General features: G+C 42.8%; 3 protein-coding genes across 4 annotated transcripts; all 3 read left to right on the forward strand.

The window, feature by feature from the left end:
• The first annotated feature begins 90 nt into the window (after positions 1–90).
• On the forward strand, positions 91–6,788 carry LOC133481274 (gastrula zinc finger protein XlCGF57.1-like). The gene is made up of 2 exons (XM_061780435.1): positions 91–540; positions 2,889–6,788. Exons 1-2 carry the CDS (start codon positions 363–365, stop codon positions 4,574–4,576), a joined length of 1,866 nt encoding a protein of 621 aa, XP_061636419.1. The 5' UTR covers positions 91–362; the 3' UTR covers positions 4,577–6,788.
• A 234-nt stretch (positions 6,789–7,022) lies between these two features.
• LOC133480719 (zinc finger and BTB domain-containing protein 24-like) lies at positions 7,023–10,701 on the forward strand. 2 transcript variants are annotated; one of them, XM_061779239.1, is made up of 3 exons: positions 7,023–7,366; positions 8,300–8,551; positions 9,828–10,701. In XM_061779239.1, exons 1-3 carry the CDS (start codon positions 7,174–7,176, stop codon positions 10,610–10,612), a joined length of 1,230 nt encoding a protein of 409 aa, XP_061635223.1. In that variant the 5' UTR covers positions 7,023–7,173; the 3' UTR covers positions 10,613–10,701. The 2 variants fall into 2 exon arrangements, with proteins under 2 accessions (XP_061635223.1, XP_061635222.1); XM_061779238.1 differs by having other exon boundaries at positions 7,026–7,366; positions 8,297–8,551.
• Positions 10,702–12,075: 1,374 nt separating this feature from the next.
• On the forward strand, positions 12,076–19,903 carry LOC133480879 (zinc finger protein ZFP2-like). Its single transcript, XM_061779568.1, has 5 exons — positions 12,076–12,359; positions 14,109–15,015; positions 15,811–15,886; positions 15,992–16,193; positions 17,242–19,903. Exons 1-5 carry the CDS (start codon positions 12,176–12,178, stop codon positions 18,147–18,149), a joined length of 2,277 nt encoding a protein of 758 aa, XP_061635552.1. The 5' UTR covers positions 12,076–12,175; the 3' UTR covers positions 18,150–19,903.
• Positions 19,904–20,403: the final 500 nt, after the last annotated feature.

A 20,403-nucleotide genomic window follows, 5' to 3' on the forward strand; every position in this document is an offset into this window, starting at 1 on the left:
TCGCATTGTTGCACTGTATTTGTCCCTAAAGGCGTACCGTAGATGTAGTTCAATGCGAGACGGTCTTGTACGCATGCGCAGTGTCCCTTGTTGGCAACTACTTTCAGATGCACATTGGGTAACCGCCACAGTTAGCAACCAGAGTCTTTTTTTTCATCCTAAAGGTGGCTTAATTTTGTCCATTACAGACTTTTTTTTTATTTTATCCCGTATATAAATGTATGTAGTTTACCAGAGACGACGTGTTGGAGCGGCTCCGATAAGATAAAACAAAAAAAAACAAAAAAGAGGCGCGCTTTCTCACATTAGCTTATCAGCTAGCTGCGAACGCCAGTAAGTTCGAGTTGGGCTGCAAGAAAAAAATGTGTAAAGTCAGAATTCTGAGGGAGTTGGTGAAGCAGCGACTAAATGTGGCCGTCGAGGAGATATTCGGACTCTTCGAGGGAACCATTGCCGAGTACGAGGAGGAACTTTGTCGAACAAGAGAGGAGAACGAGCGACAACGAGTACTGCTCGACAACGTTTTCATACACGCAGCAGGTTGGCTTACTGCAAAATCTCATCTCACACGTTCACTAGCTAGTTGCATGTGACTGACTGGTTGCGCTCAGGCAAGCCATTCGTTATTTAGATTTTCTCGGCATTACGGTAAAGCCTGAAAACCCCAGCATGGAAGGAAAATAGGAACATTTAAACAAAAAAAACAAAAAAAAGTTTTTTTAAAGTATTGAGTACTATTGTATAATGTGGAGGCAGCATTATATACTTTGTTTTTCTTCGGCTGGAACTGGGAACCTTAGTCAAGGTGGAGAGAATTATGAACAGTTCCAAATAGTAGGCAGTGTTAGCATAAAACCTTCAGGCTTCTACTGGAAAACAACAAAACTGTTAGAGCAATTGGACTTTATTTGGAATATAAGTGGCAGATTTAACCCGAGTCGGAATGCGATTGGTTAATTCTGAACAAGGCCAACCCATTTCCAGTTCCCAGGGGGAGGGTGGGGGTGTGCATACTTGTGCAACCACATGATCTCGATAGGTCCCATTAGGGCACTTAAATGTACTTAAATGTGAAGTTAAAACATCTTTTTTTTTACTGCCCATTTTGATAACGTGACACAACGAGAAATACAAAATTGTTCACACAAAATATTTTCCCTCTTATTAACTCGGATGATGCCTTGATAACAAATATTTAAAAAAATACATCCTACCTGGGTGTGTATTTTCAGATTGGACTCGGAATTTTTGAACGCTTTTAGTCAACAATAAAAATAAAAAATAAACTTAAATAAATGGGAAAAATCGTAACTGTTGGCATTGCTGTTAAAGCTCCTCGGTTCACGTTCCTCCATGTTTGTTACATGTGGTGTACTTCTCTGCTCTTCTCCGCTTTGTGATGTCTGATGTTAGCCATGCTTGTTATCTGCCTCGGTGGCAAGTCAATCGAATTTATTTCGCCAATTGTGGACACGCTAACTCTCGTAACTGCTCGCAAACGTTCACTCCAAGACGGCGATATATTAATAATACTAACGTTGCTCTGAATTTGTCGAAGAATTGTGATATCGTATCGGAAGTATTGCATACATATCCTTCCTCGTATTGGAACAATTCCCAAAAGAGAGAATTTTTTTTGACAAGGGGAAAGGTGGTAGGGCTCACTGTCTCCTCGCATCAAATACAAGAATCGGCGGGCTCGCCTCACTTTGCCTGCGACGACGACTCAAACGACAAAAAATAAAAAGCTCATACCACTAATGGAAAGTTTTAGCGGTTTTGAAGCCGTGACTTTTTAAAAGCGCCTCTTCCTTTGAACTCGGTAACCGTCCCGTCCCAAGTCAGGATTAGTTGCGAGCGAGTTGCGGAAAGCCGATACCAGGGTGTGGCGTTTGAATCCCGAGACTCGCTTCTCACACACGTTGCTATGTCCCACTTAGGCGAGATCTGTGTGAAAGACACAGGCGATAAAGTGACACCTCTACTTTTGCATCAGATGCGCCAATCCTGGTGAAAGGCGGTGAGAAGCGCGGCCGCCGCAAACCCCCGTGGGGCGTGTAGCTGGCACGTTGGTGTGAAAAGTTGAGCAATCTCTTCAAGTAGGGATCCAAGTCCTGCGCTACAGATGAAACAGTACGAAAATGACCGCGGTTCTATCAATATACTACTAAAAGAAATGTAAAAAAAAAAAAAAATACATCCACAATCCTAAGGCCTGGTACACACAAGGACTTTTTCAAATCTGAAAAGATTTTTTATCTGTGACAGGCGCCACACATGAAGATAAAAAGTCAGGCATTTAACAGCTTTGCTCGTATTGTGTGTGGTGTGCTCCGATAATCTCAATACAGAGCGCATTTGATTTTGTATTATTAAACACAATAACATGTACAGTACATGATGGGTGCAGGTTCCATTTCTGTCCACTTGAGGTCACCATCCTCATGTTCTACTGTTGTATCTGTGACTTTGAGTGTGTATGGCTTTAAAAGGCAGGGCCTGGCCTGGTGAGAAATAACGTACATTTCAGAATTATACAAAATGGCACAATCTCCAGACTTCAACCCCATCGAGGTAGTTTGAGATGAAGTGGCCAAAAGAGTGAAAGCAAAGTGCTAAGCATTTACAGGAACTTCTGCAACAGAGTTGGGAAGAACTTCCTGAAGAATATTTGATTTTCATTGTAGAAAAAAAAATGCAACGAGTGCATTTAGCTAAGGTGGCTACTTTAATGAGTCAAAAGTTGAGAATTCATTTTTGTTGCGAGATTGATGCCATGTTTTCTTTTGTAACTTGAATTGTTTAGTTGGTCTGTGCTTTAAATTAATGGAATAATGGTAGTGTTCTAAAACGTTTGACCAATAGTCTATTTCTCTTTTTTCCTGCAGACGTCCAACAGGTGTTAGTGGTGAGTCAAGAAGAAGTTCCCCTTGATTCTGAGCAGCAGCAGCAGCAGCAGGAGCAGGAGGAGGATCCAGCAGAGCCCGCCCAAATTAAGAAGGAAGAGGAGGACGGGTGGAGCAATCCCGGGCAGGAGGCAGCCGACATCAGCTCGTTGACAGTCACCGGTGTCCCCGTCAAGTGTGAAGATGACGGAGTCCGCAGTCAAAGCGGAGCGGAGCCCGCGAGCACCGGCTCGTTCGCGCCGATGTCAGACGTTGACGACGCCATGTCTTCTGACACCGATAACAGCGACGATGCCAAAAAAGCGAAGGCTAAAAAGAAGTCTAAAGGTGATAAGACGCATCACAACAACAACCAAGACTTTAAATGCTTTCAATGCGGGAAGACGTTCGCCCACAAGGGAAGCTTGAAAATCCACATGATCACGCACACCGGAGAGAGGCCATTCGCTTGTTCCATTTGCGCCAAGAGATTCTCCTTGAAGCATCACATGCAAAGACACATGAGAATCCACACTGGGGAGAATCCCTTCTCCTGCTCGGTGTGCTCCAAAGGCTTCGCCGACAAGTACAAACTGATCATGCACACGAGCACGCACACCAACGTCAAACCTTTCACTTGCTCCATTTGTAAGAAAAGCTTCTACAGCAGGGAATGCCTTAAGTTACACATCACGATGCACATCAGGGAGAAGCCGAGTCAGTCGACGGACGGTGGATCACAAAGTGACGGAAAGAAAGAACCCGCGGCGGCTAACAACAACAACGACGACAGCCATCCATTCATCTGCTTGGAGTGCGGCAAAATGTTCGTCCAGAAGGGGAACTTGAACCGACACATGCGAATACACACCGGGGAGAAACCTTTCGCTTGCCCCGTTTGCAGCAAAAGATTCCGGGATAAGTCCGAAATGATAAAGCACATGATGGTGCACACAGGGGAGAAACCCTTTCCTTGCTCGGTTTGCACCATGAGCTTCCGATACAGGGCCGGGTTGAAAAAGCACCTGAAGAAACACTCCGGAGAAAAACATTTCACCTGCAGGGTTTGTACAAAAGGCTGCTCCAGTTTAGCGTCGCTCATATCACACACGAAAGAACACTCACTTGGCACCTCGAGTCAAATCGCGACAACAGAAGCTGACTCACGAGACGTCAACAACATCGCCGCGTCATTGAATATGGGTGACGAAAAGCTCAACTCTCCCGAGACAGACACCGAAGAACCCCCAAAGACGTACTCTGACCCAAATGACGCCGACGCCGAGCGGCTCCACTGCTACCAATGCGCCAAAACATTCCAGCACAGGTCTCACTTCATCCGTCACCTGAAAAAGCACACCGGAGAGAGATCCTTCAACTGCACTCTCTGCGCCAAAGTCTTCTCCAGAAAGTCGGACATGAAGATCCACATCCGGGTGAAGCACACGGGCGAGAGGCCCTTCGCCTGTTCCGTCTGCGGCAAAGGGTTCGCCGTCAAGAAGTACATGACTTTGCACATGAGGAGACACAGCGGGGATAAACCGTTCGCCTGCCTGCTGTGTCCCAAACGGTTCACCACCAAAGCGGAGATGAAGAGACACACGAGGACGCACACGGGGGAAAAAAAAACGGGTGCCGCGGACGATTCGCCAGCGAGAGGATGCTCGACAATCACACGTGTGTGCCGGTGACGACAGATGAAGCTGCGGGACCTAAAGAGATCACGTGGACTTCAAATGCGATCATTGAAATGAACATTTTATATACTTTAAACTAGAAAACTGTCTACAGTAATCCCTCGCCATTCGCATCCTGCCACAAATAGCAAAAGGTTATTGACAACCCCCCCGTTACGCTTAGAATTGCGTATATACATAGTTTGAAATGTAAACATGCAACAATATAGAATCCCTCAACAGTTTAATATCACATCAAGCTCATGTTACAATATTACAGCAAACATACGTGTTCCAGATCCACATGCACTTTAGAGAGACTATATATATATATATATATATATATATATATATATATACACATTATTGTTGTACTTTAAGCGCATGTAAAGATATAAAAACACACTAACTTATTAAAACACACTTTTTAAAGTATTCCCTAGCACCTGTCGTCACTCGTCGAGAAATGGGAAACTGTCATATAACATCACTTTGATCAAATGAAAAGAAGACTCTTGCTCGCACAGTTCTCCAAACAAAGAGACTTCAAGCTGTTTATTTGCCTCTCCCAGTTGATGTGTTTACTATAAAACACAGTGTCAAGTAAATGACTGAATATGAAAGGTGAGCCTCAACCAATCCTTTATTTAAGATAGTCTGTTTTTTTTGTTTTTTTTTACCTTGATGGTCCATCTTCATTCCCCGTGGTTCATTTTTTACAAAAACTGTATTCTGTGTTTTTACTCAACTTTCTCTACTAAAGACCATTTAAAAAGTGGAAGACATATTATAATTTCTTTGTTTTTCGTTTTTTTTAAATCAGTTTTACATTTTGAGTACACAATATCTACTACCTCCTCATAGATTGTCAACAATACTTCAGTCGAAGAGAAAATGAACTTTATTGGTGCCAAAATCAGCTTCTTTGGACCCATGCGGCTGCTTTTTTTTTTTTTGTTTTTGTTTTTTGTTGCAGTCGTTGACAGCTTTGTACTTCAGTGCTTTCTATGGAAAAAAGGTTTCGAAGATCTCAATGACATACCGCTTTTCCCATGAGTATCCAATAGAAAGGTCACCTATTTTTGGGGCAAGCCTCTGAGCACCGACCACAGCATCTCTTAAATCTCCTCCAATGGGTACATCTGATTGAAAATGCTCTTTTTGTTACTTCCCTACCTTCAATAAAAAATATATATTTTTTAAATTATTCAAATGCAAAGTTTTAAGTTAAGAGCAAAAGACTTTAAAGAACGTGTTTCCCTAAAACTGAAAAGAAACATTGGTACAAGAGGGGGCTTGCAAAAATGCAAATATTTGAAATACCAAGCTCGGAAGTGTTATCCAGCAGGTACCTCACCTGGCAGAAGTGCCTTTGAAGCCTCTGTCCAGTGGGTGACTAACTTCCTGAAATAAAACAAAGGCAAATAAATGTGCAACTTGATACAACAAACAGAATGTATCAACATTCTTCAGTCAAACAAATTATACAGTTGTGCAGTACCGACTTGCCAAGGTCAAAGTTTTCCGTCAGTACTACCGTAATTTCTCGTTTTTAATGCACATTTTTTTCTGAAAAAAAAATTGGCAATAGTGAGCATTATACATAGTTATCGGAAAAATCGGAGGATTTGAAATCTTAATTTATGTTACAAAAGTTGTCCGATTCCTTTGCACTTCCTTTCCATCTTGTGTCATCATTGGACCAGTTAAATTATCTGGCCGCTTGTTATTTAACATCATTGTATTTTAACGCAATAGAAGATGTGCAATTTTCATGAATGCATTTTCCTTTTATGATAAATTCAGTCGGGATCAGGCGTGATGTAAATGTATTGTGGAGATATTTGATTTACTGTCCTGCAGAAGGTGCTTAATTAATGTGTCTAACCTTACACTGTAAAAAAAAAAAAAAAAATCTATGTAATTATAAAAGAATTTAGAGAAGCAATGCTATGCCGTGGATGGCGAATGTGAGCTGGACCACTTTCTAAAGTCAACTTTTCGATCGTGTTTCACTGAAGACAAAAAAAACGGTTCTAGCGAATAATATCGATGAACATCTACAGCGCTCCAGGCGCGACATGGGAATTTTATTTCGGCCGCAATATAGTTGTGACATGCACACAAATCGCTAATATGGTCACAAAATAGTTGTCATTTGCTCACCAAATACTAATTAGCGGGTTTGTTATTATTACGACGATTAACTCGGCAAACTGCAATTCCCGGTGTCCTTAAGGCAAGTTTCTTTTCTTATTCTGTTTTCATGAATATAGCCTGCAATGCAATGCTAACTAAGATGTTAAAACCCCCCCCCCCCCCCTTTTTTTTTAACTTTGAGCACCTGCCCCGCCCCTCCAAAGCTCTATGCACGCCCCTGGTTTAAACATGTTAATTTTCGCTGATAAAGTAGCGTCAAAAAAAAAAAAAATTCTTCGATCGCTTCTGCTTGAGTTCTGGTTGGCGTGTTACGTCTTTGAGAGGAGTTCCGGGGGGGGGGAAATATAATATTAATAAAAAAAAAAAAAAAAGAAAACTGCCTTTTCCTGTCTGGGAGTTCAAAGTGCACGTGCACGCCGATCGCAACTTATTGAACGGATAGCGTGTGAAAAATGTGTAAAGTCCGAATTCTAAGAGAGTTGGTGAAGCAGCGACTGAACGTGGCCGTCGAAGAGATTTTCGGACTGCTTGAGAGGACGATGGCGGACTACGAGGAGGAACTTGGTCGCAAATTGGAGACCGAGCGACGACAAGGCAAACTGCTGGACGCTCTTTTCAAGCCTCGTGTTCGACTACACAGAACAGGTTTGTTTGCGACACTTTTAACCACTCGTGTATAATAGCAATACTTTTTTTTGGGGGGGGGGGGTCACATTTCACTGCTCAAAACACAGTGACCAGTGGCGGTTCTAGCCTTTATTTTTTATTTTTTTTTAAGCGGGGTGGCCAGACTGCGTTCCATTTGAACTCGGAAGTCGGAATTTCCGAGTCCGTAGTAGTTAAATTCAAATGGAACGCCCTCTGAAGTCGGGTTTCCCACTCGGAAAATCGGAGAAATCAAAGATGGCTGCCCCGAGTGTAAACAGTAAGTAGCTGCTCCTGGAATAATCCACTTCTTATCACTTCTGAATAGTTTTTGTCACACTAAATCAGCCGTGTACATATATTTATATATGTATATGTATGTTATTATCGCTGGAGTGCGAAATACCTTATTTATGTGGAATATGTGAGCTACAGTGCAGCCCGTGCTAACACTGGCTAACATTAGGGGGCTGTTAACACAAAAAAAAAAAAGTCTAAACATTTTGTCCATGGAGGTGGGGGGTGTGTTTCAATTTTAGGGGGGGTCGCCACAGGGGAGGTCAAGCCCAGTGTCCCCCCCTCCCCCCACCCTCTAGAACCGCCACTAACAGTAAACACACAACATTAAGTGTTTAAAAAAAAGAATGGGAGCATTTAATGTGGGGATAAATAATTTGGAATTTCTCTCTCTCTCTCTCTCTCTCTCTCTCGCAAAAGTGTAGAATAAGTCTTAAACTTAAAAGATTTAAACATTTCTACAGAGGTAGCCACTCCAATTTAGCTAGCACTGGCTAACATTAGGGGGCTGTTAAAAAAAACTAGAGAATGCTCTAGAACCTGCTGACTGGTAGAAAGAAGAAAGGATGAGTCAAAGCACCACTTTCACATTTTCCTGGGAATTCGCAGTGACGTCGTTTCCTTTTTGTCCAGCAGACATCCAGCAGGCGTTGGGGGAGAGTCAACAAGAGGCTCCCCGTGACGCTCAGCAGCAGGAGCCAGCAGAACCCCCCCGCATTAAAGAGGAAGAGGAGAACGTGCAGGGGACGGCCGACGTCGGCACGTCGACGGTGAAGAGTGAAGATGGCGCAGGCCGGAGTCAAAGTGGAGCGGCCCGTTTGCTCCGCGGCCCGTTTGCTCCGTCGTCGGATATGGACGCCGCCATGTCTTCTGATCAGGATTTTAAAGGTGATACGACGCATCACAAGGACAACAAAGACTGACTACCAAATGCAAAAGTGTAGAAACAAGTCTAGAATGAATTTCCACCGAGGCGGACACTTTAATGTACGGGGGTCGGGCATTCCAGAGTACTGCACCCCAACGAGAGAATATTCTAGAACCGTAACCCGTCTCACATACATGTGCACGCGCACACAGAACACACAAATACAGTCCTCCCACCGTCGGAATTGTAATACGATGATATGTGACACTAACTGCAAAAAAAACACAAAAAAAACTTATTTTTATTCCCCGTGGCAAGTTTGTGACATTGCTAATGTAGTGTTTAAACAGTAAAGCTGGAAATAAACAAGCAACAATGATCATAAACTGAATTATTTAGAACATTTCTAAAACTTTTTAGTGAAGAAAATTACGACTGTGAAGCCGCGCACTTACTATTTATTTTTTTTAATTCGTAAAAACCCTGACTGTGGATTGTATGATAAACAATGTCCCCCGGGTCATGTTTGCAATATTGCAAGTAACCTGGTGGTTTACCAACTGTGTAGGTTGCTGTCGCTTATTAAATCTTCCTCTTCTGCAAGACAGCAGATCGTCCATTTACCTCGTACAACTCATCATAACCACAGTCGAGCCCCGCATACTCGCCGTTTGGCACCTGCAGATTTCTTTTTTTCAAATTTCTTTTGATTTTCTTTCTTTTTTTTTTTTTACGTTTTTTTCCTCTTTTGGGGGAGAACCACCCCCGAAAACGCTTAGTGGCCATTTATCCCAGCTTAGTCAAGAATTTTTTCTGGTTTAAAAAAACAAATAATATAGTAATTTTTTTTTTTCAATAAAATTACAATGAGCGTCGATTATCCGCAGATTTTCGCTATTCGCGCTCCAGCCCCGTCCCTGTCCCCCTGCGAATAGCAGAGTTCCACTGTCCCTTTCTGGAAATAGTAATGCATTAGATGACTGTCTACTCAAAAAAGCTTCTGTGAAAATATTTGTGGACCAACAAAGACAAATAACGAGCGGTCTGCGTGATCGGTAAAATGTTGATGAACCGCTAGTCTGCTCTTTGTACGAGTCGCCGTCCATAAATTTGAACTTGGCGAGAGATATGAATGACTCAAAAGTAACAGTAAAAGTCGGAGTACGTTTTGGGGGGAAAGCCACGCGTTACTTTGCTCGTGACTCAAAATGGCGGCATTTTGGAGGAACGCGTCACTGGCGTCCCTGCTTCTGACATTTTCATTTGACTGCGACATATTTCCTATTTGCCCTGCAGACGTCCAGCAGGTGTTGGAGGAGATTCAAGAAGAGGTTCCCCGTGACTCTCAGCAGCAGCAGGAGCCAGCAGAACCCCTCCGCATTAAAGAGGAAGAAGAGGACACGTGGAAGTCGGCATTTAGCGGCGTTCCCAAGAAGAGTGACGATGACGCAGTCGGCGGTCAAAGTGGAGCGGAGCCTGCGAGCGCCAGCTCATTCGCTCCGTTGTCAGTCATGGACGACGCGATGTCTTCTGATCGGAAGTCCAAAGGTGATCCGACGCATCACAATGACAACAAAGACCGTAAGGTGTTGCAGGGTGGCGAGACGTTTGGCCACAGTGGCGGCTTGGAAAGCCACGTGACGGCACGCACCAGGGAGAAACCGTTTGTTTGCTCATTTTGCGCCAAGAGATTCCCCGAGAAGCAAGAGATGAAAAAACACAGGAGGATCCACAGATTCCAGATTCCCTACACCTGTTCGGTGTGCGGCAAAGTCTTGGCCAATTATTACGAACTGATCGTGCACATGAAAACGCACACCGGCGACAAACCCCTCAGCTATTACATCTGCAACAAATCCTTCTCCACAAAGTACAAGACGGATACCCACATCCAGGTGAAGAACGCGGACGCCGAGATGCCCTTCGTCTGTCCCGTCTGCGGCAAAGGATCCGCCACCCTCAGTTGCATGACGATGCACTTGAGGGAACACGGCAGGGAGAAAAAGTTCGCCCGCCTGCCGCGCAACGGACAATTCACCAGCGAGCGGATGATGAATGATCACACGTACAGTACGCGCTGACGACCGCTGCATATTTCTATACAAATATTTGTATATAATGAGATTGCTGTCTTAACATTGTCAATAAAGTGATACATTTCCGAGGAAAATGTCTATTTTCCAGAGGCGCAACAATCGATTAATCAACAATTAATCGACTATCAAATTAATAGATCAATATTTTAGATAATGCATTCATCATTTAGAGACCTTGTTTAACTTAAAACTGTCCAAATTCTCAGCCTCTCAACAGTAAATGTTAATAATTTATTATATTAATAAAACAAACTGATTATCTTTGTATTTAAAGAAAGACATCAAACATTTTTAACTTTGGAAAACCATTATCAACATTTTTGCCTATTTTCTGACACATGACAAACCAAACCTGAATCATAATCAACTTATGTTTGTGCGTTTTCTGCGCTGTCAATTTGAAATGTCCTGGTTTTAATAAATAAATAAATATATATCTTTTTTAAATCCGATTCATCTAAAAAAAAAATAGTCGACAGATTAATCGTTTATAAAAATAATCGTTAGTTGCAGGATTTTCTAGAATTAAGGTCTTAATTTCATGAAAGTCGTATATTTGAGATAAAAGGCTTTATATTTTTAAGAAAAATATTTTAGGGGGATACATTACCTTAATGAAAAAAGTTGCATATTTTTTAGATAAAAACTTTTATAGAAATCTTTAAAAAAATCATTTTAATATATAGTAATTTGAAGAAAATAGGTTAGATAAACTTAAACTTGTTTAATTTGTCAATTAGAGTCTTGATTTTACAACCATAAAGCCATATAGTATGATAAAAATATTATTTCAATATTAATGTTGTAGTGTTATGAGAATAAAGTTGTATATTTTGGAGCAAAAAAGTCATTTTAAAAATCAAAAGTTTAGTATTGTTTAAAAATATATCTATTAGAGTACTTCTACTTTTTCTATAATTAAGTAGAATATTCTTAGAAAAATAGTAGCAAATTTTACAGGTTAAAATATTTTTCTGGGAAACAATAAAAGTATATTTTTGATTGAAGAAACAGCTGTCTATTTTTTTTAGATGTCATCTGATGTTGATGTTGTATAATATGACAACTTTAATTTAGAAAAGAATATACAATTTGTTTTTTAAACTACAACTTTATCCATGTGATGTGGCTTTAATTTTACCAATGTACGATTATGTTTCTAAAAACTAATTAGATTAATAATATCCTCGTGACAATATTTTTCTTTTGTGCGTGGCCCTTATTTTTCTTACAAGAGTAACAAACAAAAATCTTATTTTATGCGTTTGTGGGGCGCAGAGAAATCAAATTCACCCCCCCCCCCCCCGACATTGTTGTGGATAAATTAGTATCACTCAGTCCTTATCACATACGCAAAAAAATATATATGGGTTTTGTTCCAAATGGCGCACCGTAGATCTTTCCAAGATGGCGGTCGATATACGCATGCGCAGTGTGGCTTGTTGGCGGAACTCGTTTCCGTTTTCGTTTGGGTCTCCACAAACCACAAGCGAGGAGAGAAAAAAAGCCGGAAATGATTAAGCAGATAGTTTTTGTCACTGTGTGAAAATGTGTAAAGTTAAAATGCTGAGAACGCTGGTGAAGCAGCGACTCAACGTGGCCGTCGAAGAGATATTCGAGCTTTTTGAGAGGACGATCGCGGAGTACGAGGAGGAATTTTGTCGAGCCAAGGAGAAAAACGAGCGACGACGACGACAAGTTCTCGAGCCCCGCGTTCAATTACAAGAACCAGGTTTGTTTACCGCGTTGGAAGTCTATATGTTAGATAGCTTCCTGTTCACCACCCATGTTTATTTGTAGAGACATTAAACACAAAAGAGTCGACGGGCTTCACAGGCCCACAGTTGACAAAAGATTGACGACAAACCTTAATCTAAAACCCCCGATCGGCAAGGGAAAAACTCAAAACCCCATTTGGGGGAAGAAGAGGGACCACAGATGGAGGGATCCCCCTTCCAGGATGGCCAGACTTCAATGGATGTGGGGTGGGCAACATTTGTCACACACTATGGTGCTGTACAATGTTAAATAACTCAATGCAAGAGTCCGTTGAAAAAGATTTAAGTGGTCCAGTTGCAGAGTCCATGCAGCAACAGTCTCACATTTGGTCATCGCCACCCAGCCCCGCCCCCTGCAAACAGGAGAGGGGGGTGGAGGAGAGAGGAGAAGCAGCAGTAAAACAGGCCTGTGTGTATTTGAACTAAACGCCAACGTATACAAATAAGTCTTGAGATTTTCAACATGTCTACGGAGGCAGCAGCTGGAGCTCAAGAGCCTGCAGACTTCTTTCTGGTTCTTGGAGTCGCCAAAAGACCAGCGTGTTGCCAGTGTAGGTTTCAGAGGTTTTACACAAATACATTGTAACATTAAAGGTCCACCTCCGTGAAGGGAATGTTTTCTTGCGAAAAAACAATCAAGTTGATCAGTTTGAACATGAAATAGCTTGCCTTTGTAGTGTATTCAATTAAATATAGGTCGAACATGATTTGCAAATCATTGGAATCTGTTGTTATTTATGTTTAACACAACGTCCCAACTTCACATTTATTCACATTTATCGATTTTTGTGGCAAAATATAAGTGCAATTTGAAATTTCCTCAGAAAAAAATGAGTGCAATTTCAACAATGACATGAACCAGTTTTTCCTTTGCACGTGTGCAACTTACAGATCACAGTGGAATTATATACATGTACCTTGTATGAAACAACCCAAAAAGATACAGGAATCATTTCCCATTTTTATACATTTCCACATCCATCACTTTTCTGGACCGCTTTATACTCACAAGGGCCGCGGGCGTGCTGGAGCCCATCCCAGCTAACTTCGGACGAGAGTCCGGGTACACCCCGAATCGGTCGCCAGCCAATCGCAGGGCGCATAGAAACACACAACCATGCGCGCACACATTCACACTTACGGGCAATTTAGAGCCTTCACTCAACCTATAACGCATGTTTTGGGGATGTGGGAGGAAACCGGAGTGCCCGGAGAAAACCCACCCAGGCACGGGGAGAACAGGCAAACTCCACACGGGCGGGGCCGGGATTTGAACCCCGGTCCTCAGAACCGTGAGGCAGATGGCGTCCACCGTGCCGCCACATTTCCACAAACACAGTTTAAGCAGTTATCCCCTTGGAAATGTACACATACAGGGTTTGGCAGTGCATACAAAAAAAACAAAAATGAAAAAAAAGGGTTCCACCAAAGCAACCTCGTTTGAACTGAAGCTGCTGACTGACATTTTGCAATATTCAGTCTCTTAAAATATATCTCCAGTTGGTGCTCACTGTCACAGAAATGAAATGTAGTCTCAGTGCGACCTCCAGTGGACAAAACTAGCAAAGAAGTTCTATGAAGAAGAAACTAAATTGCTGTTAATGTGTTTTTCCACTTTACAAAAATCGCCCCCGCGGCCACAATAATATTTTATGAGTAAGTAACAAAAACTTGAAGGCCTCTGTTTTCCTTGTGCGGTGCAGACGTGCAGCGGGTGTCGGCGGACAGCCGAGAAGAGGGGCCGGCCGAGCTCCAGCGCATTAAAGAGGAAGAGGAGGACGTGCAGAGCAGTCGGGATGGGGAGGCTGACGTCAACACGTTCGCGCTCGCCGGTGGCCACTCGAAGAGCGAGGATGACAAAGGTCACGCTTCACAGCCTCCTCACAGTCCGAGACAGAAAAACAGAGGCAGCAAAATGAGAACAGAAGCTGACGGGGAGCACTCACGACGGGACAACACGGCTCCACTAAGACAAACGGACGACGCGACGTCGCTCTCTTCGGACACCGATCGCAGCAACCGCAGCAGAAAACCTTCCGAGGCTAAAAAGAAGTCCAAAAGCGGCACGACGCATCACGCCGACAACCAACAGTTCATCTGCTCCGAATGCGGGAAAATATTTGTCCACAAGGGAACATTGAACCGACACATGAGGACGCACACCGGAGAGAAACCCTTCAGCTGCGCAGTTTGCGCTAAAAGATTCTCCACCAACTCGGATATCAAGATACACATGAGAACGCACACCGGGGAGAAGCCATATGCGTGTTCCTTTTGTGCCCGAAGATTCCCCATCAAGTCAAACATGAAGATACACGTGCGGGTCAAACACACGGGCGAGAAGCCCTTCACCTGCTCGATCTGCCCTCAAAGGTTCTCCCGCAAGTCCGCCGTGAAGCTCCACGTGCAGGTCAAACACACGGGCGTCAAGCCCTTCACCTGCTCGCTTTGTCCCAAAAGGTTTGCCAGTAACAAAAACGTGATGATACACATGAGGACGCACACCGGGGAGAAGGCGTTCTGTTGCGACCTGTGCGGGCGGAGGTTCTCTTACAAGTATCAGCGGGACAAACACCAGTGCGCCGTGTCAATACATTCAAACATGTTGAAGTGAGGCCTGCATTCCCGACAGACCTTCACGGTTTTGTTTTGTCAAAACGGACCTTCTGCCATCGATTGGAAGAGCATTTAATTGTTCTGCCTGTCATTATACATGGCCAGCATAGATAGATGAACGAAGATGCCTTGTTTTCTGTAAATAAATCATTGTTAGACCAATTACATTGAATAGTTTGCACCAGCGCAGTGGTTGGGAAGCGCTGCTGTAGATAACATCTTGTCACTTTTTTTTTTTTTTTTTTTTTCCTCTAAATCATTTTCTGGTTATTTCTCAATTGTAAATCAAATTCTAATTAAATCATTCTCGTTTTTGTTTTAAATTTTCTTTATCATTTATTAAATTGTAATTAAACAATTTAGTCAAATTAAAAAATATGAACTTGTTGATTTGACTAATATTTATTCCACTATTTATAATTTTAAAAAATGATTTCATGATGGAATTTTTTTAATGAATGGATACAAATTAACCGAGTTTATGCGAAAATGCAACACGAATGCAACAAATATTACAGGAAAATCTTAATATAATCTTAATTTAGATCTCGAGTTGTAGCATAATACCATAAATGCCCAATGTGTCAGATAAAGAACGGAGCAGACATACTTTACCCACCCCTGCGCAAAAATATAATAAGGCACATAATTATGAGTATATTAATAAACGTACGAACACGTATAATGTTTGAGAGACGGTAAAAGTGATATACGTCGAATGAGGAACTTGCGCATCTTTTAAATGACTTCTTTCAGAATCGCAAATTGAAATGTGTTTCGTCCCCAAAGACGCACCGTAGATTTGCCAAAGATGGCGGCCCGTTCTGCGCATGCGCAGTATGGCTTTTTGGGCGGAACTGTCTACGTAGGCGTTTTAGGTCACCACAGCCCACGCAACAGCACGTTCCGACCGAAGGAAAGAAAAAGCTGAATTTCGCACCCCGGTTGCTAAGCAGAGCGCTATTGCTAGTCTGTCAAAATGTGCAAAGTCAAAATTTTGAGAGCGTTGGTCAAGCAGCGACTAAATGTGGCCGTCGAAGAGATATTCGGACTGTTCGAAAGAACCATAGCCGAGTACGAGGAGGAACTTTGCCGAACAAAAGAGGAGAACGAGCGCCAACGCGAACTTCTCGACAATGTTTTCAAGCATCAAGGCGGATTGCACGCACAAGGTTTGTTTCCTAATCCACATCACATGATCGTATCGTCTTCTTTCTTTTATATTTGACTGAGAAGTTCGCCAGTCCGCCATTGCGGACAAGCCAGCCACCATTTTGTTTTGCTTGTTTATACTTAGCATTACGGTAATATACAAAAAGATACAACTGAAGAGTGGCTCATTTGCGTAACGTGTAGTATAATAGTGTAATCTACACTTTTCACACAATGTTAGGCATATTTGGCTTTCAGTTACACTTTTTTAGCAGGAACCTAAATGCGTTTAGAAGTGAACTTAATTTGACCTCTAAACTTTTCAGTATTTTTCATTTTTTTTTTTGCATAACTTGCTTGTTCTCCAACAAGGAGCGAATTTCACAACGGGCGTTTGATCCACGAATGTACTAACTAATGCATTTTCCGGTTCAATTAGCATTTGGTATTTAAACAGTGCGCTCGTATTAGGACGTCATGAGACCAAGACGACACCAATTAAAAGCTCAAACGCACCAAACTGGATGTTTGCAGAGCGGCGGAAGTGACCGCTGACTGCATGACCGTGCAGCTAAAAAAATAATAAAATAAAAAATAAAACAGTGTTTGGGTACTTTTTGCCCAACCTGCAGTTGTCAAGCAAGGAGCCGGACGGCAAAATCCCCCCCCCCCCCCAAAATTTTTTTTTTTTGAGAAAACACTTTCTGTGACGCTTCCAGTCTCTGTAATTCTGCTGCAACCCGCTGATGACGCTCACAGCTCCGTAACCACATGGCTCCATGAACATCCCGTTTGCTTAATGCTAACGTACCACAATGTGAAACATGATAGACGGCCTTATGGAAATGAGCATGGATGTCATGGTAATTAGAACGTGTCAAACAACCGTTACTTTAACACACACGGCGCAGCTCGGCTTCTTTTCCGCCTCCCCGAAATGTAAACGCCAGGCTCGTAAAGTGGTATCGATGTCGTAGTATCGCAGCCTTTTTCTTCCCCGGGTACGAGTTGAGTATCTTTAACATTTTACGCTGACTCGCTGCCGTGCTTTTCTCCCGCGTGTCGCAGACGTGCAGCAGGTGTTGGTGGAGAGTCAAGACGACGACGGCGTTCCCTCTGAGGAGGAGCCGGTGGTTCCGCGCCACATTAAGGAGGAAGAGGAGGAGGACGCGTGGGAGAGTCAAGCCCCGCACAATTTCGACATGGCCACGGTCACGCTGTCCGGTGTCCTTGTGAAGAGCGAAGACGACGGCGCTCATTCCTCGCAGCTTCGTCGCAGTCAAAGTGATGAGAACGGCGGCGGCGCAAGCGAGAGCATGAAAACGGAAGGCGGCGGAGACTTCTGTGAATATCTGCAATCGCAAGCAAACAACTCGGCCCCGCTGTCGGATATGGACGACGTGATGTCGCACTCGTCTGACACCGACAACGCCAAAGAACCTTCGGACTCCAAAGGTGACAAAAAACTGTTCATCTGCTCCGACTGCGGCAAAACCTTCGTCAACAAAAGCGTTTTGAAAAATCACATGGTCACGCACACGGGAGAGAAACGCTTCGCGTGCTCCGTTTGCAATAAAAGATTCTCCTTGAAGCATCACGTGAACAGACACATGAGGATACACACGGGCGAGCATCCCTATTCCTGCTCGGTTTGCGGCAAGGGATTCCGAGATAAGTTCGGCTTGAGAAGTCACATGAGTAAACACACCGGCGAGAAGCCTTACTCGTGTCCAATTTGCGCAAAAGGTCTGTCGTGTAACTCCTCGCTCAGGATCCACATGAGATTGCACACCGAGGAGAAACCTTTTACCTGTCCGGTTTGCGGCAAAGGTTTCTCCGGCAGCTCGTCTTTCAGCGTCCACCTGAGACAACACACGGGGGAGAAACCCTTCGTCTGCCCCATTTGTAGCAAATGTTTCTCCCGTCAAGAAACGCTCACGGTACACATTAAACGGCACACTGACAACCAAGAGTAACTGTGGCGCAATGGTGCCTCCCGCAGGTAGCTCGCGGTACTACCACAGCTATATGGTTTTGGCCGTTTCGATAGCCTTCATATCCAGCTTAAGGTCCGTGTACTAGTACGCTATTTGTCCTCACTATTGAGACAATTCAGCGCACTAGTAGAATGACTGTGTCTTACAAATAACATTTGTTCAGCTACTAGTGTCACTTTTGGGCTTCTAGTGCAACCTTAAGATGGATGGATTTATTAAATTGAATAAATGCTTAAGCGGCTTTCCCTGTCTTCGCTATCCATGCTATTGAATAAATGCGCAAAATGCTTCAATATGAAACGGTGATTGAGAATTTAGTCCATATCCTTGATATCCAGGTAAAGGTCCAATGTACTAGTGCACTCTGTCCTCACAATACAACACACGAGTAGAAAGATTAGGGCGCACTAGCAAAATAATTGTCATACTTGTAATGTTCTTCCCACCCCCACCACTGCTAGTTCCAATTTTGGGCCTGTATGCCATTAGTACTTTATGGAAAGCAGTTTGAGCATTTAGCCGATGTCCTTGATTTCCAGCTTAAGGTCCATGTACAAACAGGGCACTTGTAGAATAACTGCGTCTACGCGTGCTAGTAGTACTACTAATAACATACAATTCTACTGATTAACATCTAGCGCTTCACAAGTATTACTAGTAGCGCACTGATGTCAACTAATGCGCAGTTCTGCCTCGCTAGTCACATGTAATTGTCCAACTAGTATGCCAGAGTTGTCCTACTAGAGTGCAGAAATGTGATTCACGAGTGGGGGGGGAGAAAAATAAATACTAGTAAGATAGTCTTTGTACTAGTGTGCTGCATTGTCTTACTAGTGAGGACAAAATGCAGACTAGTACCTGGACCTTAAGATGGATGTCAAGGGTATTGAATGAATGCTCAAAAGGTTTTCCATAAAGCCATTTTTCCATAGAAAAATGTGTGTGTGTGTGTGTGTGTGTGTGGGGTCTCTCTTTCTCAAAAAAAAGAAGTTTCAATTATGTGTACAGTAATCCCCCCCAGAAGGGCTCAGCCCCTATCCTAAAAAATCGCTAGTCATTGACCCCTCCTCACAATTGTTTATAATTGCCTATAGTAATAGTATAAACTGTAAATATTCCACCAATTATTATACCAAAACACTTTGAAGTCCAACTTATTTTGCATTATCCTTGAAAATAAGTGGCTTACAGATGATTTTGAGAAAAATGCAAAATAAAGTGCACATACACGTGCACGTGCGGCGAAGAGGCTCCGCAACTTTCGTGAACAACCCAGGCTAAACGTCGCTCCTCCCCGCTTGTGTCTCTCGGTCGAGATGCGCCACTGCAACATATTTCCTTGTCGCCTGTCTCAATTGAGGGGGGGGCTTTTTCCTGTGGCATTTTACGGCGTTTCAGAAAGAGCACACAAAACACGAATGGGACCGTTTTTGCAGGAAATCGCTGGGGATAGGTTCCAAAGGGGTTGGAGGGGAAGAAAAAAAAAACGCAAATAGGGGAATTTGTGAATAGTGAACTCCCAATTTGTGGAATATTACTATACCCTGTTGAAAAAGAAAATACTTTCCCATTTTACTCTGTGCCAAAAGATTCCAAGAACATTTTGCCATGAAGTGAACATCTAGCTGAAGCTGAAAATCACCTATCAGTTTTTTTTTTTTTTTATATAAAAAGTAATTTGTAAGAAATGTATCCATTTTTGACTTATAATAAAAACACTCGTGTGAACCTTTCTACTTTTGTCTTTTTCATTTTCTGTTGAGCTTTTATTGTAATGACAACATCCCTCCAATAACTGGAATTGCATGGTCGCCCACAACATGAAATTTGCGTCAACTTCCATGATTCTTGCTCAAACCGGTTCCAAAATGTCAAATTGTCGTATGTAATAAATAAAGATGAGATCTTACAAGAATTTCTTTTTTTTGGGGGGGGGGGGGTTTACCAAACTCCTTATTAAAGGAATAATTGAAGACACTATTCTCTTTGACTTCTGATTTCAAAACTAGTTACCTGTCAATTTGTTGTGTATATGTAATACTTTGATGAGGCGATGAAACATTTATATGGTTTCACAGTCATAAACGGTCCGTTGAGGGAAACCGTAACAACAACGTTGCCTGCGACCTCCTGGCAATTATCCTGTAGAAACATGCACGTTATTTAACACTAAAGTTCTCGACTTTTAGTTTTTTTTTTTTTTTTTTCCTTCCTCATTTAGCAACCGATTCAA

This window comes from Phyllopteryx taeniolatus, chromosome 7 (assembly GCF_024500385.1).
Source record: "Phyllopteryx taeniolatus isolate TA_2022b chromosome 7, UOR_Ptae_1.2, whole genome shotgun sequence".
Classification (NCBI taxonomy): domain Eukaryota; kingdom Metazoa; phylum Chordata; class Actinopteri; order Syngnathiformes; family Syngnathidae; genus Phyllopteryx; species Phyllopteryx taeniolatus.